The sequence below is a fragment of the Caretta caretta genome, chromosome 14 (genome assembly GCF_965140235.1).
Source record: "Caretta caretta isolate rCarCar2 chromosome 14, rCarCar1.hap1, whole genome shotgun sequence".
In the NCBI taxonomy this organism is placed as follows: domain Eukaryota; kingdom Metazoa; phylum Chordata; order Testudines; family Cheloniidae; genus Caretta; species Caretta caretta.
The window spans coordinates 42,059,714-42,085,941 of NC_134219.1; the positions used below are offsets into that span (position 1 = coordinate 42,059,714).

Below are 26,228 nucleotides of genomic sequence, written 5' to 3' on the forward strand. Positions count from 1 at the left end.
GTGGATAGGGGTTGGAGCAGTCAGGGGACAGGGAGCACGGGGGAATGGGAAGGGGGTGGGGTCCTGGGGAGGTGGTTTGGGGCAGGGGCCCCTGGAGGGGGCAGTCAGGGGGTTTAGATAGGGGATGAGTGTTGCAGTCCAAATACAAGACAGACAAAGCTTTAAGCAAGCAAGCGGGCTGGTCTGCCGACGGGCTGGTCTGCCTTGTCAGCTTTCCACCCTCTCTTTTATTCTCCCCCTCCTCCTGCGCATTACATACTCCAACAGATAAAAGGAATACACTGGCTTTGTTTAAGATTCTTATTAACCAATTTCTATCTACCGCATTCCTTGCTCTTGGGCCTTGAGCCCAGTCCTGGGAGGCTTCCCACGGTTCATGTCCTTAGGGCGAGTTTCCAAGGTTCATGCCCTTGAGAGGAGCCGTGTGTGCACTGCTCCTACACAACACTCAGGGTGTGCCCTAAATGTTGCCAAGTGCATGAACCCTGCATGAATCCTTCAGATGAGGTCCTGGGGGGTGGTTAGGGGTGGGTGGGGGTCTCTGGAGGGGGCGGTGAGGGGACAAGGAGCAGGAGGGATTGGATGGATCAGGGATACTGAGGGGGGCAGTCAGAAGGCAGGAAGTGGGAGGGGGTCAGATGGAGGCGGGTCCAAGCTGTTTGGGGAGGCACAGCCTTCCCTGACCCGGCCCTCCATATAAGTTTTCAACCCCGATGTGGTCCTCGGGCCAAAAAGTTTGCCCACCCCTGGTCTAAGCACTTATCGGATCTCTCTTCAGTGTGGATTGTCTGATGTTTAACAAGGTCTGACCTCTGTATGAAACTTTTTCCACAGTCTAAGCACTTACGGAGTCTCCCTCTTTTGAGGACTGCCTGATAATTAAGAAGCCTTGACCACGGTATGAAAGTTTCTCCATAGTCTGAGCACTTATGGGGTCTCCTGTGTGGATTCTCTGATCTAAAACATGGGCTGAGCTCCTTATAAAACTTTACCCACAGCCTAAGCACTTATGGGATCTCTCTCCTCTGTGGATTAGCTGATGTTTAACGAGGTCTGACCTATGTAGGAAACTTTTTCCAGTCTGAGCACTGATGCGGTCTCTCTCCTGTGTGGATCCTCTGAGTGTTATAAGATTCGATCTTTGTGTGAAACTTTTCACATGGTCCAAACACTTATAGGGTCTCTCTCTTGTGTGAATTGCCTAATTTGAAACAAGTTCTGACCTCCATTTAAAAGGTCTTTCACAGGCTAAGCAGTTATGGGGTCACTCCTCTGTGTGGATTCTCTGATGTAAAACAAGGGATGACATCTATTTGAAACATTTTTCCATAGTCTAAGCACTTACGGGGTTCTCTCGCGTGTGTGGATTGCCTGATCTTTAGAAGGGCTAATCTGTTTCTGAAACCTTTCCAAGAGTCTTATGGTCTCCCTCTTGTATGGATTGCTTGATGTCTAACAAGGTGGGACCTCTGAATAAAACTTTTCCCACAGTCTAAGCACTTATGAGGTCTCTCTCCAGTGTGGACTGCCTGATGTCTAACAAGGTGGGACCTCTGGATAAAACTTTTCTCACAGTCTAAGCACTTATGAGGTCTCTCTCCAGTGTGGATAGCCTGATGTTTAACAAGGCCTGACCTCCGTATGAAACTTTTTCCACAGATTAAACATTTATGGGGTCTCTCTCCAGTGTGGATTGCCTGATGATTAAGTAGCGTTGACCGCATTATGAAACTTTTTCCACACTCTGAGCACTTATGAGATCTCTCTCCACTGTGGACGGCTTGATGTTTAACACAGTGGGACCTCTGTATGAAACTTTTCCCACAGTCTAAGCACTTATGGGGTCTCTCTCCTGTGTGTAATCTCTGATGTGTAACCAGGACTGATCTCCATATGAAACTTTTCCCACAGTCCAAGCACTTATGAGGTCTCTCTCCTGTGTGGATTGCCTGATGTGCCATAAGATTTGATCTTTGTGTAAAACTTTTCCCACAGTCCAAACATTTATGGGATTTCTTTCCTGTGTGGATTATCTGATGTTTTGCAAGGTTTGACCTCCGTATGAAACTTTTCCCACAGATTAAGCATTTATGGGGTCTCTCTCCAGTGTGGACTGCTTGATGTTTAACAAGATCTGACCTCCGTATGAAACTTTTCCCACAGATTAAGCATTTATGGGGTCTCTCTCCAGTGTGGATTGCCTGATGAACAAGTAGGGTTGATCGCCGTATAAAACTTTTTCCACAATCTAAGCACTTATGAGGTCTCTCTCCTGTGTGGACTGCTTGATGTTTAACAAGGTCTGACCTCCATATGAAACTTTTCCCACAGTCTAAGCACTTATAGGGTCTCTCTCCTTTGTGGATTGCCTGATGTCTAACAAGGCGTGACCTCTGTATGAAACTTTTCCCACAGTCTAAGCACTTATGAGGTCTCTCTCCAGTGTGGATTGCCTGATGACTAAGTAGCGTTGACCTCCGTATGAAACTTTTCCCACAGTCTAAGCACTTATGGGGTCTCTCTCCTGTGTGGACTCGATGATGTAAAACAAGGTATGATCTAAGTATGAAGCTTTTCCCACAGAGTAAGCACTTATGAGGTCTCTCTCCTGTGTGGACTGCTTGATGTTTAACAAGGTCTGACCTCCATATGAAACTTTTCCCACAGTCTAAGCACTTATAGGGTCTCTCTCCTTTGTGGATTGCCTGATGTCTAACAAGGCGTGACCTCTGTATGAAACTTTTCCCACAGTCTAAGCACTTATGAGGTCTCTCTCCAGTGTGGATTGCCTGATGACTAAGTAGCGTTGACCTCCGTATGAAACTTTTCCCACAGTCTAAGCACTTATGGGGTCTCTCTCCTGTGTGGACTCGATGATGTAAAACAAGGTATGATCTAAGTATGAAGCTTTTCCCACAGAGTAAGCACTTGTGGGGTCTCTCTCCAGTGTGGATTGCTTGATGTTTAACATGGTCTAACTTGCATATGAAATGTTTCCCGCAGATTAAGCACTTATGGGGTCTCCCTCCAGTGTGGCGTTCCTGATGTCTAACAAGGTGTGACCTCCGTATAAAACTTTTTCTACAGGCTAAGCACTTATGGGGTCTCTCTCCCGTGTGGATTGCCTGATGATTAAGTAGGGTTGACCTCCGTATGAAACTTTTTCCACAGTCTAAGCACTTATGGGGTCTCTCTCTTGTGTGGATTGCCTGATGTCTAACAAGGTGTGACCTCTGTATGAAACTTTTCCCACAGTCTAAGCACTTATGAGGTCTCTCTCCCGTGTGGATTGCCTGATGATTAAGTAGGGTTGACCTCCGTATGAAACTTTTCCCACAGTCCAAGCACTTATGAGGTCTCTCTCCTGTGTGGATTCGATGATGTAAAACTAGGTATGATCTAAGTATGAAACTTTTCCCACAGAGTAAGCACTTATGGGGTCTCTCTCCAGTGTGGATTGCTTGATGTTTAACATGGTCTATCTTCCATATGAAACGTTTCCCACAGATTAAGCACTTATGGGGTCTCCCTTCAGTGTGGCATTCCTGATGTAAAACAAGTTGTGACCTCCGTATGAAACTTTTTCCACAATCTAAGCACTTATGAGGTCTCTCTCCAGTGTGGACTGCTTGATGTTTAACAAGGTTTGACCTCCGTATGAAACTTTTCCCACAGTCTAAGCACTTGTGGGGTCTCTCTCCTGTGTGGATTCGATGATGTAAAACAAGTTGTGACCTCCATATGAAACTTTTTCCACAGTTTAAGCACTTATGGGGTCTTCCCACAAAGGTGCCCTGTGATTCCCTGTACCCAGGAATCTCCTGCTGTTGATTCTCCTCCTCGTTTTCACTCACTCTCTCATCACCTGCTGGGACAGAGAGACAATCCGGACAGGAGTCATTGTGCTAGGGAAAAATTAAGAGGAATAGCACCGAGGGAAAACCCAACATAGTAAAGCTGCATAGATGGAGCAATTGGATTCTGCCTCCAAATCCCACCCAAACTTTCACAGAGAAGGATCGTTGGGAAGGAAACACTTGCAAGTAACAGGACATGTGGGAAACAATGTCAGTGATAGCTCCTGACTGCAGCCCTGCCCTGGGTGAGATGAGGAAGGAACTGAGGAAACTTACTGATACCACGGTTCTGGGATTCTCAATTTTTTCCTTCATTCCCCAGATGGTTTCTGTGTCAGTCCTCACCTGTGTGGCTGACTCTCGGGATCTCTCTTTCCTCACCGGCCTGGAGATCGGGCACCCACGGCTCTTCCCCTCGTTCCAGTCGGGCGATCAGGTCAGGTTTGGGAAGGGGGAATCCTGTACAGGTGGTCAATTCAGATCAGAGGAGGGTATGGAGGACTGAGAGAGCGTCTGTCAGAAAGGACATTCCGTGGGCGGCACCTGTCCCTGTTCTGTGCTGTGGAAAGTAGAATCTAAGAGGATGGGGACGTGGTTACTGAGCCCCCTCGGGGGAGGCAGACGTCTGGGGAGGTGAGGGGAATTGTGATGCACACCCAGCTCTCGTGTTAAACCCCTGCCTATTTCTAAACCTGCGGAGCCCAGAGCCCTCATACGGAGGTCAGACCAAGGAGGAGGGAGAAGAAGGATTCTGTGAGTGACCGAGAAACAACACAGACAGGATAATACAAGAGTTCTTCACCTTGCAAGCTACGGGGTACTGGTGGGGATGATTTAGTATGCGCCTTAGGTTTTGACACCCTGGTCTCATTGGAGTGTGATGAGGGAAGAACCTCAGCGGTGCCAGACACACAAACCCTCCCTGCACCCCGCAGCTTCCAATAACCAAGGAGCCACGAATCCCTTACCCAGCGAGGTCACTGTCTCGTAGTTCTCCTGCATGACGTCCCTGTAGAGGGCTCTCTGAGCGGGGTCCAGCAGAGCCCCCTGCCCCTGGGTGAAATACACAGCCACCTCCTCGAAGGTCACCGGCGTCTGGAACAACAAGAGTCCCCCGCTCAGCATCTGCCGCCCCAGCCACAATCCCGCTAGTCACGGGGGAGGAGGGCTAGAGAAGCAGAATCCTCCCCCCACCCTGCTCAGAGCAGCCAGGAGGCTCCAGGGGGTGGGGAGAAGGTGAGAACTTATTAACGCGCCCCCCCAGCAGATGGAGGAGGGCAGGCTCTTCACATTTCCCACTCGCCTGCCAACCACAGGCTGAGACGGGAAGCAGAGCTCCGAGCCGGAGCAGGGGACAGGGACAGGAATCCCGACAGCTTCCCTTCGTACTTCACAGCAGCCTCTGGCCAGTGGGGTCAGGCTCCAGAACTGGGAGTCTGGTCGTTTTCCCAGCCCTGCCCAGGGGGGCTGTTCCCTGTTTCAGAAATGGGGGAATATTTCCCCCTTCCCCCCTACCCACCAGTGGGCCTGTTCAGAGAATCAGGCCCAGGTCGATCATGTTCCAGCAGGTTTATCACACCCCGTCCCACGCCGGGTGATTAACCCCTCTACGATGCCCCTCCCCCACCACCAAAAGCTCCCTGAAAATCCCCTACCTGAGCTGGCTCCATCACAGCCATTTCCCTGCCCTGTCCGCTGCAAGATGGGACAATCTGAAGCGAAACGTGGACGCGATTCCTCAGCCTGTCGGAGGAGCAGGGAGATTGGGCAGGTTTCATAAGGGGCTGGAGTCCATGTCACTCCCCGATTCCCCCCAGGCTCTCTCCCTGCAGACAGACGCTCTGATTCTATGACTCTGCCATGCTGGGAACAAACCCAGTTAGTTCATTACCTCCCCGGCCAGCCCCCTCTGCTTAGAACTAACCCACCACGTCCCTTCTAAACCTCCCCAGAGCAGCATCTCTGAGCCAAACGCTGGAAAAAGAGCAGAATCAAAGGAGTCACTTCAGGGTACTGCCCCACAGTGTATTGTGACCCCCTCTAGCTCTCCCCCATCTCCCTAAGTAGTGCGGTGCTCAGCAGAGCAAGCAACTGGCTTTTCCTCTCTCAGCTCCTGCCCTTGTTCCCAGGAGAGCTGACTGCCGCAGGGGTGCAGGGAATGAATCTGGGCAGAGCTGGGAACCTCCCTCCCCACTTCCTGCTCCTGCTGCCCCTTCAAGTCTCTCCACTCTCCCTTTTTATCTTCTTCCCTCGCCCTGGGAGAACTGGCGACTGCCCCATTGTCTTGGGTCTTTGCTCTCATTAGGTGGCTCAGCCACGGACACTGGTAATGGGGGTTGAACCAGGCTGTGTCACTGAGGACAGAAGCTCTGGTACTCACAGACACAGGGAGACCCTCCCCTTGTAGGCCAAACTCACCAGCTAGTCCCTGAAAGGCGCCTTCCGTGCAGAGTCATTTTCCTGCCCAGCTCCAGCCCTTTCCCCAGGTCTCTCCATCATCTGCAGGCTCAGGCTCAGGGGCTGGTGTGGTCAGAGGAGTTCCAGCCACTGCAGAAAGTGCCCCTGGGCTGGTCTCAGAGGGATTCATGAAGCGGGATTGTTCTTAATGTTTTCTCTGAGTACTGTGTGTGTGCCTCAGTTTCCCCATGTGTTACACAAGTATCAAGCTGGTGGGATACAGGGGTGTGATCATTGTGGAGACCTCTAGAGGGCAGGCGTGATGGCAGAGTGGCTGCCTGGGTGTAGAAAATGGCCAAAATTCTCTATCCTGGCAAGTGATGGCCAGAGCCCCTCCTCTGCAGGGAGCCAGCCAAAGGTGTTGGAGAACAAAGAGAGAGGGGGAGGCCAGGTGACCTGTTTTCCTGGGAAAGAGAGAAAGCATGGGGGAGGGGCAGCTGGGTGTCAGTGTGGATGGGGGGCTGGAAGCGGCTCAGTCTCCTGGTTTGGGACTCAGCGGGGAGAGCCCAGGACTCAAGACCCTGGATTCCCCCCAAGCCAGACGTTGCCGAACGCTCTTGGTTTCTGTGCTAACAAGCTCTGTTCTATGCCGCCTTCCCAGCGACCAACAAACCCTTCTGTTTTCCAGGCTGGCTGAGAGTCACAGCTGACTGCGGAGGTGGGGTGCACGGCCCCTGTGAGGAGCATGTCAGGCTTCTCCTTCGGCTGCCCCTGGGGTTCAGACTGGGGCCATGTGCCCTCCCTGGGCCCCAGGACCGGGAAGGCTGGGGCCACATGCTCAGTGGGGGGATGTTGGGGGTGCTCAGGGGTTAGGGTCCTGTCCCTACAATGCGAGGAGGGCTCACCCCCCCCACCAGCTGTACCCATTGTTATCCCCGGCTCCTAGTCCCAGGCAGGGGGCCTGAAACAATCTGTACGGAGGGGGAAGCACTGAGAGCCATTGAACCAAACTGTAAAGCCTGGATAGGATGGAAACCCCTTCAAGCCAGGGGGTGCGGCAGGGCCCCGCTAGCCTAGATCCAGCGCCTGTGCTGCCCCCCCACCCTGACTGTGCCCCTGGGCCCCGCTCCCTCCCCGACCCCCAGCTGGGGCCCCCCATCCTGCATCCAGTTTAGCCCCTGCCAACCTTCTGCCCCTCCCTATTTGCCCCCCTCACATCTCCCTGAGCTGCAGCCTCCGTCCGCACCAACCCGGCCGGGGCAGGGAAACAAAGCAGCAAGTGGGGGGAGCGGGGGGTAACGTGATCCTGCCCCCGCCCCGCACACACCGGGAGCTGGCGGCAACTTTCCCAGGCCCGGTGCAGGGAATCGCAGCCGGCTCCGCGGGGAGCAGCCCGGGGCCAAACCCGCCCCCTGCAGCCCGGGGGTGCCGGGGGGGGGGGCGGGTCTCTCTTACCTTCCCCCCGAGCGGGGCCCCCCGGGGCAGGGGCCGGGCCGGGAAGGGGCCCTGGCCGGGCTGGGGGCTCTGCCCTGGGAGAGGCTCCCGGGGAGCAGCGGGAAGGGCCCGGCTGGAGGTTCCCCTCTCCCGGCTGCAGCCCGGGCTCCGGGCTCCCAGCACCAGCCGCCGGGGCTCGGGGATCTCGCCGGGAGCCAGAGTCCCCGCAGCGGCTGCGAGTCACTTCCTGGGCCGGGCTGAGCCCCGCGATCGCTCCCCCCAGAGCCGCCCCCCAGCCGCTCCTGGGTCCTAGCGATCAACTCACCGCGCTGCAGCATCCCTGTGCCCGGCTCCTGTTACACTCACAGACTGTAAGGTCAGAAGGGCCCCTCATGAGCATCGAGCCCAGGGGTTCTCACGGCCACATTTTTGGTGGCCTCAGAGTGTGGCCAGCTCTGACACTTTTCCCTAAAATATTGAATGAACTTTAGGGGAAGCCAGTCAACATGCAGGGAGGTAAGCGGGGAAATGGTCCCATTACTGTGGGGAACTTTCCTGACTTTACCCCCCACTGCTGTGGAATCAAACAGCAGAAGGATCTGAGTCCTTGCTCCCTCTTCCCTCACCCAGAGCCTGCCTCACCTTGAGGGTTCCCCTTCCACTCTCCTGTGTGGTAAAGTCCTTATAACCCCGACAAGGCTGGGCCCAGGCTTCCTGGGGAGCTCGGCCCCCAACCTTGGTGTGACCACGCAGGACACGCGCTGGAGCGTGCCCACTCCAGGGTACTTTCTCTGCTCTGGACGCTTCCCTGACCTCCTCCCTGACCATTGTCTATACTCCAGAACAAATGCAATTTACTAAACAGCAACTAATTAAAAAAATAATCAGGAAAGAATGAGAAAGGCGAAAGGAAAACACTTAGCCCCACTCTGTGGGCACGGGGGCAGTTCACAGTCCATCCCTCCCACGTCCCAGGCCTCCTGCCCAGGCCCTGGCTGTGCTGCAGGGATGCCGTGGGTCAGACACGTGCTCTGGCGGTGGCCACACGCCCTCAAGCTCTAGGTGACAGGACCTTTTTCCCGGTGTCCCCGGAAAGGTGCAAATCCAGAGGACAAATAAAAAGCCCCCACACTTGGTAATCTCTGTAACTGATTGGGGGGAGGGGAGCAGGGGGTTGGACTCATGATCTTTGAGCACTTCTGGCTGCTGACCTAGTTCTGTCCCTGCCCTCCCCCTGGGTTCCACGGGACGGAGGCCTTGATCTGGTGTTATACCAATAAAATAAAAACCAACAGGATCTTATTAAAGGGAAAAAGGCAAAATACCACATTTATTGTGAATACACAAAGAATCATAGTAAGCAGTTAGTTATCGCTATAACATTCCATTCAATCTCATATTTATTCACACATTCATTCATACAAACACACACACACACACACAGGTTCTGCAAGGTTGTTATCATAGTTACCAGCCTTAGAGTTGCTCACGCCAAGCCACTGGCCTGGACATGAGGAGGGAGCAGGGCCTTGTCAGATGCTCATCTGATGCTCCTGGAAGTTGGTTTGCAGAATCAGACCCCAAAGTTCTCACTTTTTAGAGTCTATATTTATAGACCAAGTGGGGGGGTGGGGGGCTTTTTATTTGTCCTCTGGTTTGCACCTTTCCGGGGACACTGGGAAGAAAAGTCCTGTCACCGAGAGCCTGAGGGCGTGTGGCCACCACCAGAGCACCTGTCTGACCCGCAGCATCCCTGCAGCACAGCCAGGGCCTGGGCAGGAGGCCTGGGACGTGGGAGGGACAGACTGTGAACTGCCCGGGCATCCCAGAGATGCTGTTTGTGCTTCCCCGGAGCCCATAGAGTGGGGCTAAGTGTTTTTCTTTCACCTTTCTCATTGCTTCCTGATTGTTTTAAATTACTTGCTGGTTAGTAAATTGCACTTGTTCTGGGGCATAGACAATGGTCAGGGAAGAGATCAGGGAAGCATCCAGAGCGGAGAAAGTACCCAGAGTGGGTTTGCTCTAACCTGTGTCCTGAGTGGTCATAACCAGGTCAGGGGGCTGAGCCCTTCAGGAAGCCTGGGCCCTGCCTGGTCGGGGTTATAAGGACTTTGCCACACAGGAGAGTGGAAAGGGAGTGTCATAAATATAAAGGGAAGGGTAAACACCTTTAAAATCCCTCCTGGCCAGAGGAAAAACCCTTTCACCTGTAAAGGGTTAAGAAGCTAGGATAACCTCGCTGGCACCTGACCAAAATGACCAATGAGGAGACAGGTTTCAGAGGAACAGCCGTGTTAGTCTGTATTCGCAAAAAGAAAAGGAGTACTTGTGGCACCTTAGAGACTAACCAATTTATTTGAGCATGAGCTTTCGTGAGCTACAGCTCACTTCATCAGATGTATACCGTGGAAACTGCAGCAGACTTTATATACACACAGAGAATATGAAACAATACCTCCTCCCACCCCACTGTCCTGCTGGTAATAGCTTATGTAAAGTGATCAACAGGTGGGCCATTTCCAGCACAAATCCAGGTTTTCTCACCCTCCACCCCCCCACACAAATTCACTCTCCTGCTGGTGCTAGCCCATCCAAAGTGACAACTCTTTACATAATCAAGTCGGGCTATTTCCTGCATAGATCCAGGTTTTCTCACATCCCCCCCACCCCCATACACACACAAAAATGAGGAGACAAGATACTTTCAAAGCTGGAGGGGGGGAGAAACAAAGTTTCTCTCTGTCTGTGTGTTGCTTTTGCCGAGACCAGAGCAGAAATGCAAGTCAGATCTCCTGTAAAGAGTTAATAAGCAATCTAGTTAGATATGCCTTAGATTCTGTAGCTCACGAAAGCTCATGCTCAAATAAATTGGTTAGTCTCTAAGGTGCCACAAGTACTCCTTTTCTGTTTTGTTTAAATGGCTGATAAAATAAGTTGTGCTGAATGGAACGTATACTCCTGTTTTTGCGTCTTTTTGTAACTTAAGGTTTTGCCTAGAGGGATTTTGAATCTGATTCATGTTTTGAATCTGATTACCCTGTAAGGTATTTACCATCCTGATTTTACAGAGGTGATTCTTTTACTTTTTTTCTTCAATTAAAATTCTTCTTTTAAGAACCTGATTGCTTTTTCATTGTTCTTAAGATCCAAGGGTTTGGGTCTGTGGTCACCTATGCAAATTGGTGAGGATTTTTATCAAGCCTTCCCCAGGAAAGGGAGCATAGGGCTTGGAAGGATTGGGGGGAAAGACGTTTCCAAGCGGGCTCTTTCCCGGTTATATATTTGTTAAATGCTTGGTGGTGGCAGCAATAAAGTCCAAGGGCAAAAGGTAAAATAGTTTGTACTTTGGGGAAGTTTTAACCTCAGCTGGTAAAAATAAGCTTAGGGGGTTTTTCATGCAGGTCCCCACATCTGTACCCTAGAGTTCAGAGTGGGGAAGGAACCTTGATAGGAGCCCTCAAGGTGAGGCAGGCTCTGGGTGAAGGGAGTGGGAGCGAGGACTCAGATCCTTCTGCTATTCGATTCCACCCAGGAGATGTTTAAGTTAGGAAAGTTCCCCACAATAGCGGGGCCATTTCCCCACTTACCTCTGCGCATGTTTAGTGGTTTCCCCTAAAGTTCATTCAGTATTTTAGAAAAATGTGTCACCCATTCCCCACACTAGATGGAAGACGGTCCCTCCCTTCTGTCCTCAGTACATCTACTGAAGCCACTGCCCTTCACCCTGCCCTTATTAGCAGTAAAAATCTGCTGACTGCTATTTACAGGGGTTAAAAAGGGGCAAAGGGGGCAAAATGGAGCAGGGGGGTGGCCAGGGTCTGAGCAGGGGGTGGAAATTGACTGATGGGGGGTCAAGCAGCTGGAGGCAGCATTAGGAGAGGGGCTAAAAGGCAAAATCAGGGCTGGGGAGGTGGAGCAGGAGTTAAGCTTGGGGTGAGGTGCTGGCAGAGGGTGTCAGAGGGCAAAACCCGGCACAGGCAGGGCCACAGGGGGTAACAGTTACCCCAGTGGGACTGAGACACCAGTGCTTGCAAAAATGGTGGGGGGCAAAGGGGCTTTTTAATTTCCCCTCTCACAGACAGCACCTCTGAGCATGGGCTTCCCAGGGCTGGGTTCTTAAAGGCACAGGCATCCCAATGCCTAGTCAGTGCCGCTCCTCTTGGTCTGATCTAACCCACTGAGGCTACGTCTACACGAGAAAGTTCAAAGCGCTGCCGCGGGTGCCAGTGCTCCTGGTAATCCACCTCGACGAGGGGATTAGCTCCGAGCACCGGGAGCCGAGCCTGTCCACACGAGCGCTTTAAAGAGCTCACACTTGCTGCGCTCAGGGGGGTGATTTTCACCCTCCTGAGCCAGCAAGTTAGAGCACTCTAATTGTCAGTGTAAATAATCCCTGAGACTTAATTCAGTGAAACATTTTACATATATCCCCTCAGAAACAAAGAATCCCTTATCACTGTATCTGATTGCATAGAGTCTCCTCGCAGTTGTCTTGTCTGTTGCTGGGATTCCCTGAATTCCCTGAATTTTTAAATTTAATTTTTTTTCTTCTCAGTTTAGAGCTCACTGAATTTCTGGCCTAGTGTCAAAACTTTTGGAGTCAAGCTACCAATGGGGATTGCATTGTTGCAACTGTTATTTTGTCTCTCAGTCTAGCCCTGAGTGTTTTTCCTCATGCCACTGTGTACAACTTGATTCTCAAATATTGAATAAAGGCAGTATATTAGCTCGTATAATGTCTTTCTCCATGGAAAAAAATATATTGTAATGACTGCCATCATGGGTCAGACCAATAGTCCGCCTAATCTAGTATCCTGTCTTGTGAGAGTGATAGTGATGTGCCCCATGAGGGTTAATGTGTATACAGGGCCTTGTACCATCCAGAAACATATGCAGCTGCGACAGGTCCTACTTTGCTAAAAGAGGCCATCTGATGTAGCTAATTTCTACAGAGAGCAGTTTCTCACACCACAGGTACGTTTTCCCTCAGTTCTATTCCTCTTAATTTCTCCTCAGCACAATGACTCCTGTCTGCATTGTCTCTCTCCCAGCAGGTGATGAGAGAGTGAGTGAGAAGAAGGAGGGGAATCAACATCAGGAAATTCCTGGGCACGGGGAACCATAGGGGATTTTTGTGGGAAGAGCTGAAGGGAATTTTTCCCAGTGCTTGGCACAGGGAGAAGCCTGGGGAAATTGGCAGAGGTCAAAGAGGCTGCTGGGAAACCACTCAAGGGAGCAACTGGATGGATCTATTATATGTGGGGAAGGACACAGGGATCCCACAGCCCGGCAGACAACCCCCAAGGAAGACAAACGCTATGAATGCCTCGGTTATGGGAAAGGATTCATTCTGAGACCGGCGCTTCTTATGCTTCAGGCAATAAATACTGGAGAGAAAACACTTCAATGCTTCGACTGTGGGGAAAACTTCAATAAGCGCTCAGATCTTAATAACCATGGGAGAAGCCACATGGGAGAGAAACCCTCTGGGTGTCTTGAGAGCAGGAATTCTTTGAATTGGAAGTCAGCACTGATTACACATCAGCTAATCCACACAGGAGAGAGACCCCACAAGTGCTTAGACTGTGGGAAAAAATTCGTTCGAAGGTCAGGCCTAATTAAACATCAGAAAATCCACACAGGAGAGAGACCCCATCAGTGTTTAGACTGTGGGAAAACTTTCATACAGAGGTCAGACCTTGTTAAACATCAAGCAGTCCACACTGGAGAGAGACCCCATAAGTGCTTAGAGTGTGGAAAAAGTTTCACAGAAAGGCCAACCCTTCTTAAACATCAGGTAATCCACACAGGAGAGAGACCCCATAAGTGCTTGGACTGTGGGAAAAGTTTCACATGGCGATCAGCCCTGGTTACACATCAGAGAATACACACGGGAGAGAGACCCCATAAGTGCTTAGACTGTGGGAAAAGTTTTATACAGAGGTCAAATCTACTTAATCATCAGGCAATCCACACTGGAGAGAGACCTCATAAGTGCTTAAACTGTGGAAAAAGTTTCACAGAAAGATCAACCCTTCTTAAACATCAGGTAATCCACACAGGAGAGAGACCCCACAAGTGCTTAGACTGTGGGAAAAAATTCATATGGAGGTCAGGCCTAATTAAACATCAGAAAATCCACACAGGAGAGAGACCCCATAAGTGCTTAGAATGTGGGAAAAGTTTCATACAGAGGTCAGACCTTGTTAAACATCAAGCAGTCCACACCGGAGAGAAACCCCATAAGTGCTTAGACTATGGAAAAAGTTTCACAGAAAGGCCAACCCTTCTTAAACATCAGGTAATCCACACAGGAGAGAGACCCCATAAGTGCTTGGACTGTGGGAAAAGTTTCACATGGAGATCAGCCCTGGTGACACATCAGAGAATACACACAGGAGAGAGACCCTATAAGTGCTTAGACTGTGGGAAAAGTTTCATACAGAGGTCAAACCTACTTAATCATCAGGCAACCCACTCAGGAGAGAGACCTCATAAGTGCTTAGATTGTGGAAAAAGTTTCACAGAAAGGTCAACCCATCTTAAACATCAGCTAATCCACACAGGAGAGAGACCCCACAAGTGCTTAGACTCTGGGAAAAAATTGGTACGGAGATTTGGCCTAACTAAACATCAGAAAATCGACACAACAGATACCCCATCAGTGCTTAGACTGTGGGAAAAGTTTCATACAGAGGTCCCACCTTGTTAAACATCAAGCAATCCATACAAGATGGAGACCATAATACCATAAGACTCTGGGAAAGGTTTCAGAAACAGATCAGCCCTTCTAAACAACAGGCAGTCCACGCACGAGAGAGACCCCCGTAAGTGCTTTGACTTTGGAAAAATGTTTCAAATAGATGTTATCCCTTGTTTTACATCAGAGAATCCACACACAGGAGTAACCCCATAACTGCTTAGCCTGTGAAAGACCTTTGAAATGGAAGTCAGAACTTGTTTCAAATTAGGCAATCCACACAGGAGAGAGACCCCATAAATGTTTGGATCATGTGAAAAGTTTCACACAAAGATCAAATCTTATAACACTCAGAGGATCCACACAGGAGAGAGACCCCATCAGATCTGACTGGAAGAAGATAGTAGGGCTGTTGATTAATTGCTGTTAACTCGTGTGATTAATTCAAAAAAATCCATTGTGGTTAGAAAAATTAATCTCAGTGAATCACATTGTTAAACAATAGAATACCAGTTGAAATTTGTTAAATGTTTTTGGATGTTTTTCTATGTTTTCATATCTATTGATTTCTCTCACAACAAAGAATAGAAAGTGTACAGTGCTCACTTTATATTATTTTTGATTTCAAATATTTGTACTGCAAACATGCAAAACAAAAATAGCATTTTTCAGTTCCCCTCATACAAGTGCTGTCGTGCAATCTCTTTATCAGGAAAGTGTAACTTAGAAACATAGATGATTTTAATTATATAAGTGAACTGAAAAATAAAGCAATTATTTTTAAAGTTTAAATAGTTTAAAGCCTAGAAGTCCACTCAGTGCTACTTCTTTTTCTGCCACTCGCTAAGACAAACAAGTTTGTTTACATTTACGGGAGCGAATGCTGCCTGCTTCTAATTTATGATGTCACCGGAAAGTGTGAGAAGGCGTTCCCATGGCATGTTTGTAGCTGGCAGCACAGGTATTTAAGTGCAAGATATGCTAAACATGCCTATGTCCCTTCGGCCACCATTTCAGTGGAGGATGCTCATTTAAAAAAAATAATGAATTAATTAAATTTGTGACTGAACTCCTTGAAGGAGACTTGTATGTCCCCTGTCCTGTTTTACACACGTTCTGCCAAATATGTCATCATATCGAAGTCACGGAGAATGACCTAGCACATGGGGGGACACTTTCACTGCAGATTTGACAAAACGCAAAGAAAGTAACTATCTGAGATTTCGAAAGATAGCTACAGCACTCGGCCCAAGGTTTAAGAATCTGAAGTGTCTTCCAAAATCTGAGAGGGACGAGGTGTGGAGCATGCTTCCAGAAGTCTTAAAAGAGGAACACGCTGATTGGGAAACTGCAGAACCCGAACCACCAAAATAGAAAATCAACTTTCTGGTGGTGGCATCTGACTCAGTTGAAGAAAATGAGCACGTGTCGGTCTGGTCTGCTTCGGATCGTTATTGATTAGAACCCGTCATTAGCATGGAGGCATGTCCTCTGGAATGGTGGTTCCAGCAGGAAGGGACCTAGGACCCTTTAGAGCATCTGGCACGTAAATATCTTGTGACGCCGGCTGCAACAGTGTCACGTGAACGCCTATTTTCACTTTCAGGTGACCTTGTAAACAAGAAGCGGGCAGCGTGATCTCCTGCACATTGTAACCAAACTTGTTCTTCTGAGTGACTGGCCGAACAAGCAGTAGGATTGAGTGGAGTTGTAGGCTCCAAAGTTTTACATTTGAATGCAGTTATTTTTTGTACATAATTCTACATTTGTAAGTTCAACTTTCATGATAAAGAGATTGCATACAGTAGTTGCAGTTGGTGGATTGAAAAATACTATTTCTTTTGTTTTTTACAGTGCAAGTATTTGTAATAAAAAATATAAAGTGATCACCGTACACTTCGTATTCTGTAAAAACAACAAGGAGTCCTTGTGGCACCTTAGAGACTAACACATTTCTTTGGGCATAAACTTTTGTGAGCTATAACCCATCATCAGATGCATGGAGTGTATTCTGTGTTGCAGTTGAAATCAATATATTTGAAAATGTATAAAACATCCAAAATATTTAAATAAATGGTATTTTATTATTGTTTAAGAGCACGGTTAATCACGATTAATTTTTTTAATCACTTGACAGCCCTAGAACATAGTAATTGTAGTAGTCTATGTTAATCTGTAACGAGATATAGATTAACAGTATAACCAAAGGGTTTCTGTCGACGACTGTATTTTGTTAATTCAGAAGTCAAAAGGAAATATTAACATTTAAATGAAACTTGGGTGTAATAATGTCATTGTATATATATCTCTTTTTAAAGTTTGTGGTAAACTGTCTATGAACTGCTTTATAGATAATTACCTTATATTAATCCATGTAGTTTTATTACCTGTGATGTTTGGGAAATAGGAGGTTACTTCCAAAACCTATTGTTCACCCAAGGACTGCCTGCTGTCGAGAGGCTGCAAAAACTTCTATATAAACTCTTGGGACCTGATCCTTTTATCTCAGATCTTCTTAAGCTTTCTTCAGGGGGAGTTCGAGTCGTAAGACTGAGATCTCCAGTCCTCTCTGGACCGCCCTGATATTGAACATTTGGACATTGGACTAGAACGTGATGAAATGATTCTGAAAAGGACTCTTTTCAATTATAACGTGTCATCTCTATGGTGAAACTGACCTATGGACTCTATTCGCATTTGTATGTCTAATGATCTTTTAGCCAATACTGCCTTTTCTTCTTTTAATAAATCGTACTTTAGTTAACAAGAATTGGCTGTAAGCGTGGACTTGGGTAAGAACTGAAGTATTCATTAACTTGGTGGGTAACATGTCTGATCCTTTGGGATTGGTAGAATTCTTTATATGATGAAGGTTTTCAGGAATCCCCATCAGAATCTCAGAGGACATTTTCCCACATCAGGTATCGTTAAAGACCTTCCTCTGTTCCTCTGTATTTTGTTACAGCATCTCCCATACCATGAACGGTTTACAGAGCTGAATGATACCTCATGCCTGTGCCAGGTAACTTTCAGTGAAATTAGCCTGAAATTAAAATCCAAAGTTATTACCCATTAAACTTGACAGCAGTTCCCTCCCTTGTACTCCTGTGCAGCCTCCTCTGGGAACCACCGTGTGAGCTTGGAGAGCCCGGGACAGATGGCAAACTACACAGATCGAAGTTTATCCTCTTCACAGAAGTTTTGGAGCCTCCTGGTGTTCCCCACACACCCCGTCCTCTCCTGCTCCTTTTGCTGCCTGTAAACTCAGCCGCTTGGTGATTTCTACCATGTTTGCCAGCTGCCTGTTCAGCCTGATGTTTCTGTGTTGCTCAGTTCCTGAGGGCAGGAGACGGCTGTATCGGATCCCTCCCAGCACTGGCTGATGTGCCGACACACCAGAGTGACAGCTTCTGTGAACTACTGCAGACAGACGGGACATGTAGCTTCCTCCTGGAGACTTTCCAGGGGGTTCTCTGTGGCCATGGCTCCCTCTGGACCATTTAGTGAAAAATGTACCACTAGGGCTCTGGTCTTGCAATGAGAGGCATCCCCCTGTGAGGATGAGCTCTGGAAGGGATTACCTAGGGAGGTGGCGGAATCTCCTTCCTTAGAGGTTTTTAAGGTCAGGCTTGACAAAGCCCTGGCTGGGATGACTTAGTTGGGGATTGGTCCTGCTTTGAGCAGGGGGTTGGACGAGATGACCTCCTGAGGTCCCTTCCAACCCTGATCTTCTACGATTCTATGAGCCTGCAGGAGCAGGATTTGTGTGTCTAAGGCGGGATAGTCAGGCTTGGTAGAATTCTTTTTTTTTTTTAATATATATTTTTAAGCAATTTTATATTTATTGATTTAAACATTCACAGTTGCACAAAAATCTGGGTTTTTAGCATTTCATTCCAATTGTCCTCCATTTAAATGTTCACAGTGGTGGGAGATTTAGGGCGGGATCAGACAATATTTGGGTCAGACAATAACTATGTAATGACAGTAGAGACAGATTCCAAAAGTTAAAGCTTCACAACCATTAAAATAGAGAATGTCAACATCACATATCCAAATATGCAAAGTAAATATTCTTAAATCAATGTCTAATAACTTCTCAGGAAGCATTGTTCTTACTGTGCCTATTGGTAAATTTCAGTTATTAGCAGTGGGAGCAGTTTTTCCTGGTTTTTGTGTGTAGAGTGAAATCAACATTTACAGACATCAACCAATAAAGTCTAATCCTTCGAAGTCTAGTGATATGAAATTCACAGGAGAAAACCTAGGTTAAGCTGAGATCAATGTTTCAAAGGCCTGATTCTCATGTACACTAAGGCAGCTCTGGCTCAGTGTAAAGAAGCTGCGGTGTTACCGGCACTCAAGATTTTCTAATGAGGTTCATTGTATTTGTTGTGTTTGTTAAAGCCCCAGCTCCTAGAAGCATGTGATGAGGAGAGACTCTTGGCTTTCCTTTCCTAAACAAAGGAAGTTTCTAGCTTTCTTGATTGCAGAGAAAAACTTGAAAATATGATCTGAGTGCAGCCTAAAGGTCTGAGAAACCAGAAGGCAAATAGAAAGAATTCAACATATATTATTATGTGTATGTTTCATAAAAGGCAATCACATCAATTGTTAAGTTAACAAAAGTTAACTGATTGTTAACTGAGAAGCCCAGGCCAAAAAGTTTCCCTGCCCCTGTCCTAAGGGAAACCTGTTTTCCACCTGCCCTCTGCGGGGGCTGGGGGCTGGCGCTGGAGGAATGGAAAGTTGCCAAGCAGAAGACAGACACCAAGGTGTGATGCTGGAGGAGGGCTTGCACCTTGTTCTCTGTGTATCGCCGGCAGTTATACGTTATTGCACGGCTCCTTCTAAGCCAGCACACTGATTGTTAACTGAGAAGCATTACAGAGAACACAGAATTAAAAAAACCCATCAGGTTAAACTCAGATTCCTGGGTGTGCTTAAGTACCTAAGATGATCTTACGGAAAGGAGTTTGGCGCTGTTGTGTTCACAGCAGACAGATAGAGAAGTTATGTCTTAGAATTCAGAACACACAAGAAATCAAAATAGGGTATGTCTACACTACGGAATACGGTCGAATTTATAGAAGTCGGTTTTTTAGAAATCGGTTTTATATATTCGAGTGTGTGTGTCCCCACAGAAAATGCTCTAAGTGCATTAAGTGCATTAACTCGGCGGAGCGCTTCCACAGTACCGAGGCTAGAGTCGACTTCCGGAGCGTTGCACTGTGGGTAGCTATCCCACAGTTCCCGCAGTCTCCGCTGCCCATTGGAATTCTGGGTTGAGATCCCAATGCCTGATGGGGCTAAAACATTGTCACGGGTGGTTCTGGGTACATATCGTCAGGCCCCCGTTCCCTCCCTCCCTCCGTGAAAGCAAGGGCAGACAATCATTTCGCGCCTTTTTTCCTGAGTTACCTGTGCAGACGCCATACCACTGCAAGCATGGAGCCCGCTCAGGTAACCGTCACCCTATGTCTCCTGGGTGCTGGCAGACGCGGTACGGCATTGCTACACAGTAGCAGCAACCCCTTGCCTTGTGGCAGCAGACGGTACAGTACGACTGGTAGCCGTCATCCTCATGTCCGAGGTGCTCCTGGCCACGTCGGCTGGGAGCGCCTGGGCAGACATGGGCGCAGGGACTAAATTTGGAGTGACTTGAGCAGGTCATTCTCTTTAGTCCTGCAGTCAGTCCTATTGAACCGTCTTATGGTGAGCGGGCAGGCGATACGGACTGCTAGCAGTCGTACTATACCATCTTCTGCCGAGCAGCCATGAGATGTGGATGGCATGCAGTCCTTCTGCACCGTCTGCTGCCAGCCAAAGATGTAAAAGATAGATGGAGTGGGTCAAAACAAGAAATAGACCAGATTTGTTTTGTACTCATTTGCCTCCTCCCCTGTCTAGGGGACTCATTCCTCTAGGTCACACTGCAGTCACTCACAGAGAAGGTGCAGCGAGGTAAATCTAGCCATGTATCAATCAGAGGCCAGGCTAACCTCCTTGTTCCAATAAGAAAGATAACTTAGGTGCACCATTTCTTATTGGAACCCTCCGTGAAGTCCTGCCTGAAATACTCCTTGATGTACAGGCACCCCCTTTGTTGATTTTAGCTCCCTGAAGCCAACCCTGTAAGCCGTGTCGTCAGTCGCCCCTCCCTCCGTCAGAGCAACGGCAGACAATCGTTCCGCGCCTTTTTTCTGTGCGGACGCCATACCAAGGCAAGCATGGAGGCCGCTCAGCTCACTTTGGCAATTAGGAGCACATTAAACACCACACGCATTATCCAGCAGTATATGCAGCACCAGAACCTGGCAAAGCGATACCGGGCGAGGAGGCGACGTCAGCGCGGTCCCGTGAGTGATCAGGACATGGACACAGATTTCTCTGAAAGCATGGGCCCTGCCAATGCATGCATCATGGTGCTAATGGGGCAGGTTCATGCTGTGGAACGCCGATTCTGGGCTTGGGAAACAAGCACAGACTGGTGGGACCGCATAGTGTTGCGGGTCTGGGACGATTCCCAGTGGCTGCGAAACTTTCGCATGCGTAAGGGCACTTTCATGGAACTTTGTGACTTGCTTTCCCCTGCCCTGAGGCGCATGAATACCAAGATGAGAGCAGCCCTCACAGTTGAGAAGCGAGTGGCGATAGCCCTGTGGAAGCTTGCAACGCCAGACAGCTACCGGTCAGTTGGGAATCAATTTGGAGTGGGCAAATCTACTGTGGGGGCTGCTGTGATGCAAGTAGCCCACGCAATCAAAGATCTGCTGATATCAAGGGTAGTGACCCTGGGAAATGTGCAGGTCATAGTGGATGGCTTTGCTGCAATGGGATTCCCTAACTGTGGTGGGGCTATAGACGGAACCCATATCCCTATCTTGGCACCGGAGCACCAAGCCGCCGAGTACATAAACCGCAAGGGGTACTTTTCGATAGTGCTGCAAGCTCTGGTGGATCACAAAGGACGTTTCACCAACATTAACGTGGGATGGCCGGGAAAGGTGCATGATGCTTGCATCTTCAGGAACTCTGGTCTGTTTCAAAAGCTGCAGGAAGGGACTTTATTCCCAGACCAGAAAATAACTGTTGGGGATGTTGAAATGCCTATATGTATCCTTGGGGACCCAGCCTACCCCTTAATGCCATGGCTCATGAAGCCGTACACAGGCAGCCTGGACAGTAGTCAGGAGCTGTTCAACTACAGGCTGAGCAAGTGCAGAATGGTGGTAGAATGTGCATTTGGACGTTTAAAGGCGCGCTGGCGCAGTTTACTGACTCGCTTAGACCTCAGCGAAACCAATATTCCCACTGTTATTACTGCTTGCTGTGTGCTCCACAATATCTGTGAGAGTAAGGGGGAGACGTTTATGGCGGGGTGGGAGGTTGAGGCAAATCGCCTGGCTGCTGGTTACGCGCAGCCAGACACCAGGGCGGTTAGAAGAGCACAGGAGGGCGCGGTACGCATCAGAGAAGCTTTGAAAACCAGTTTCATGACTGGCCAGGCTACGGTGTGAAAGTTCTGTTTGTTTCTCCTTGATGAAACCCCCCGCCCCTTGGTTCACTCTACTTCCCTGTAAGCTAACCACCCGCCCCTCCTCCCTTCAATCACCGCTTGCAGAGGCAATAAAGTCACTGTTGCTTCACATTCATGCATTCTTTATTCATTCATCACACAAATAAGGGGATGACTACCAAGGTAGCCCAGGAGGGGTGGTGGAGGAGGGAAGGAAAATGCCACACAGCACTTTAAGCACAGCACTTTAAAAGTTTACAACTTTAAAATTTATTGAATGACAGCCTTCTTTTTTTTGGGCAATCCTCTGTGGTGGAGTGGCTGGTTGGCCGGAGGCCCCCCCACCGCGTTCTTGGGCATCTGGGTGTGGAGGCTATGGAACTTGGGGAGGAGGGCAGTTGGTTACAGAGGGGCAGCAGTGGCAGTCTGTGCTCCAGCTGCCTTTGCTGCAGCTCAACCATACACTGGAGCATACTGGTTTGGTCCTGCAGCAGCCTCAGCATTGAATCCTGCCTCCTCTCATCACGCTGCCGCCACATTTGAGCTTCAGCCCTGTCTTCAGCCCGCCACTTACTCTCTTCAGCCCGCCACCTCTCCTCCCGGTCATTTTGTGCTTTCCTGCACTCTGACATTATTTGCCTCCACGCATTCGTCTGTGCTCTGTCAGTGTGGGAGGACAGCATGAGCTCGGAGAACATTTCATCGCGAGTGCGTTTTTTTTTCTTTCTAAGCTTCACTAGCCTCTGGGAAGGAGAAGATCCTGTGATCATTGAAACACATGCAGCTGGTGGAGAAAAAAAAAGGGACAGCGGTATTTAAAAAGACACATTTTATAAAACAGTGGCTACACTCTTTCAGGGTAAACCTTGCTGTTAACATTACATACATAGCACATGTGCTTTCGTTACAAGGTCGCATTTTGCCTCCTCCCACCGCGTGACTACCCCCTCAACCTTCCCCCCTCCCTGTGGCTAACAGCGGGGAACATTTCTGTTTAGCCACAGGCAAACAGCCCAGCAGGAATGGGCTCCTCTGAGTGTCCCCTGAAGAAAAGCACTCTATTTCAACCAGGTGACCATGAATTATATCTCACTCTCCTGAGGATAACACAGAGAGATAAAGAACGGATGTTGTTTGAATGCCAGCAAACATACACTGCAATGCTTTGTTCTATAATGATTCCCGAGTACGTGTTACTGGCCTGGAGTGGTAAAGTGTCCTACCATGAAGGACGCAATAAGGCTGCCCTCCCCAGAAACCTTTTGCAAAGGCTTTAGGACTACATCTAGGAGAACCGCAAATGCCAGGGCAAAGTAATCCTTTCACATGCTTGCTTTTAAACCATGTATAGTATTTTAAAAGGTACACTCACCAGAGGTCCCTTCTCCGCCTGCTGGGTCCAGGAGGCAGCCTTGGGTGGGTTCGGGGGGTACTGGCTCCAGGTCTAGGGTGAGAAACAGTTCCTGGCTGTCGGGAAAACCGGTTTCTCCGCTTGCTTGCTGTGAGCTATCTACAACCTCCTCCTCATCATCATCTTCTTCGTCCCCAAAACCTGCTTCCGTATTGCCTCCATCTCCATTGAAGGAGTCAAACAACACGGCTGGGGTAGTGGTGGCTGAACCCCCTAAAATGGCCTGCAGCTCATCACAGAAGTGGCATGTTTGGGGCTCTGACCCAGAGCGGCTGTTCGCCTCTCTGGTTTTCTGGTAGGCTTGCCTCAGCTCCTTCAGTTTCACGTGGCACTGCTTCGGGTCCCTGTTATGGCCTCTGTCCTTCATGCCCTGGGAGATTTTCACAAAGGTTTTGGCATTTCGAAATCTGGAACGGAGTTCTGATAGCACGGATTCCTCTCCCCAAACAGCAATCAGATCCCGTACCTCCCGTTCGGTCCATGCTGGAGCTCTTTTGTGATTCTGGGACTCCATCATGGTCACCTGTGCTGATGAGCTCTGCATGGTCACCTGCAGCTTGCCACGCTGGCCAAACAGGAAATGAGATTCAAAAGTTCGCGGTTCTTTTCCTGTCTACCTGGCCAGTGCATCTGAGTTGAGAGTGCTGTCCAGAGCGGTCACAATGGAGCACTCTGGAATAGCTCCCGGAGGCCAATACCATCGAATTGTGTCCACAGTACCCCAAATTCGAGCCGGCAACGTCGATTTAAGCGCTAATCCACTTGTCAGGGGTGGAGTAAGGAAATCGATTTTAAGAGCCCTTTAAGTCGAAATAAAGGGCTTCATTGTGTGGACGGGTGCAGGTTTACATCGATTTAACACTGCTAAATTCGACCTAAAGTCCTAGTGTAGACCAGGGCATAGAGAGAGAGAAAACCAGGCTGCTCCCTAAACCACAGCCACACAACTCACCCCACCTTGCTCTAAGCTGGCTGTCTGGAAAACACGGTCAGCGTCTGCTCAGTGGAGTGCTGCAGAGCCCCTGTTGCAAGCAGGACCAAAGAACCTCTCCTCACCTATGCTCTTGAAGCAAGAGCTTGCAATTCCAAGGGCCTCAGAACAGCGCAGGTGCCTGCCCACACCTTACAAAGTGACCAGAAGGGGAGCTGGTGCTGCTTACCTCGTAACCGAGTGATTAGTGCACTCCGCTGTGATGTAGGAGTGCTAGGTTCAATTCCCCCATCTTCTGAAGATCGGAAAGCATGTGAGCAGGGATTTTCCAGGTGCATGTTTTAGGCAACAGAACAATTCTCATTCTCACTCCCCCCGAATTTGATGACTCTTTAAGTATTTATTCTCAATGGAACAGCTTCAACAGGAGAGAGTGAGGGAGCCCCACCTGAGAATAGCCCGTAGGTAGGGCATGCTCTTGAGAGGTGTGGGAGGCCCATGTCCAAATCTTTTCTCCTCCCCAGGCAGAGGGGGTATTGAATGCAGGTCTCTGACATCCTGGGTGACTGCTTTAATCAGTGGGCTGAAAACTATAATATGGGCATCTTCCCCACCAGGTCCTCCTTGATTTTAATGGCACCTCTTCCAGGAGAGGTGCTCAGAGCATGCATACCAGATCTGTCCTCACAGGGGTTACAGGCAGGGGAGTTGTGCATACCTTCCCCTGGTGTGTGGATCATGCTGGAGCTTACATGAGAGACAGGCATCCAGATGAGGCATGACGACAACCTAAAACTGGAATTTAGAGGCCTAAATCTGGGGTTTAGGCGCTCAACTACCTGTGTAGACCTGGACCATATTTTCTACTGATAACGTGAACATAAATTCAGAAGCAAAACTTTATTAACATAAAGTAAAACTGCGTCTTTGGTGCCCCCCGCCATTTGTTAAACTTTTGTCACAAACAGTACCCCGAGCTCAGCGCCACCCAAGTCCGGCATCCCAGGCAGTCACCTGGATCGCCTGCCCCTACATTTGGACCCGTGAGAAATTCTTCTGCCAGGAAATAGTCGGTAGCAATGATGCTACAAAGCAGGAGCTAGAAGCCTTGTGGTTAAATACACCTCTCCTTTTTGTTCTTTATATTTCCATGCACTTCACAACCCTTATCGCTAGTAAAAAACCACACCCCCACACCAGAGAGGCAACAGACACTTCCACAGCCCCTAGGGGTGCGTGGAGAAGCAGTGTTTGAGAGGGGGTGTGAGCAGCAATGCCAGCTGCACCATGCATCCAGATCAGGTTCTGCAGGTGGGTGCCGGGAGGAGGGGGGGGGGTTACAGGGATTGGCATGAAGGGGGCTCGGTGCGGGGAGCCCACGGGGGCCAACGGCGCCAAAATACAAGTTCACCCAGGGCATCATTTTCCCTAGGGCTGGCCCTGAACATACATGTTGATACAAAGCACTAGGCCCAGTGTGCAGGCTGGATAGTAACATACTACTGTAAGGTCCAGGCTAGCATCATAGTGACCTACACGGCTCTCCTCACTGGTGTTGGGTTCACACAACCAATTTAAGGGGAAACAATCCCACATCTGCCTTCAAAATTCAAACATCACAGGTGGAAATTAAAGTTCTTCCCCCTCCCATCCCTGGGGTGGCAGGGAGGGAGAGGGAGGAGCTTCCAGGGGCCATAGAGATGAGGTATCCGGCTTTGGGTAGACAGGGGTCCTCCAGGGGCACAGAGATGAGCTAGAAGGCTGGGTAGATGGGAATGGTTCAGGTCATAGGCGCTAGGAGGACTGGGGCTAGAGAAGCCCATTTTTGCTTTCCCATGGGGCTGTTCCCCCTCATGCCTCAGTGGCAGTGGCTGACCCAGGATCCTCAGAGTCCCCTTGGATCACAGAGGACGGTGGCAAAGAGTCTGCACAGTCCCCGGGGGCAGTGAAATTGACCTCTCTGCCTCCCTCACTCAATG

General features: G+C 49.1%; 1 protein-coding gene across 5 annotated transcripts; it reads right to left on the reverse strand.

The window, feature by feature from the left end:
* Positions 1-160: 160 nt before the first annotated feature.
* Positions 161-7,951, reverse strand: LOC142068350 (uncharacterized). Of its 5 annotated transcripts, XM_075119796.1 has the most exons (6): positions 7,710-7,951; positions 6,276-6,718; positions 5,513-5,600; positions 4,826-4,952; positions 4,203-4,316; positions 161-3,868 (listed from the first exon to the last, which is right to left on the reverse strand). In XM_075119796.1, the coding sequence occupies exons 2-6, from the start codon at positions 6,311-6,313 to the stop codon at positions 1,419-1,421; spliced, it is 2,817 nt and encodes a 938-aa protein (XP_074975897.1). In that variant the 5' UTR covers positions 6,314-6,718; positions 7,710-7,951; the 3' UTR covers positions 161-1,418. The 5 variants fall into 5 exon arrangements, with proteins under 5 accessions (XP_074975897.1, XP_074975898.1, XP_074975896.1 ...); XM_075119797.1 differs by lacking the exon at positions 7,710-7,951 and having other exon boundaries at positions 161-3,865; positions 6,276-7,363; XM_075119795.1 differs by lacking the exon at positions 7,710-7,951 and having other exon boundaries at positions 6,276-7,363.
* Between the last annotated feature and the right edge of the window lie 18,277 nt (positions 7,952-26,228).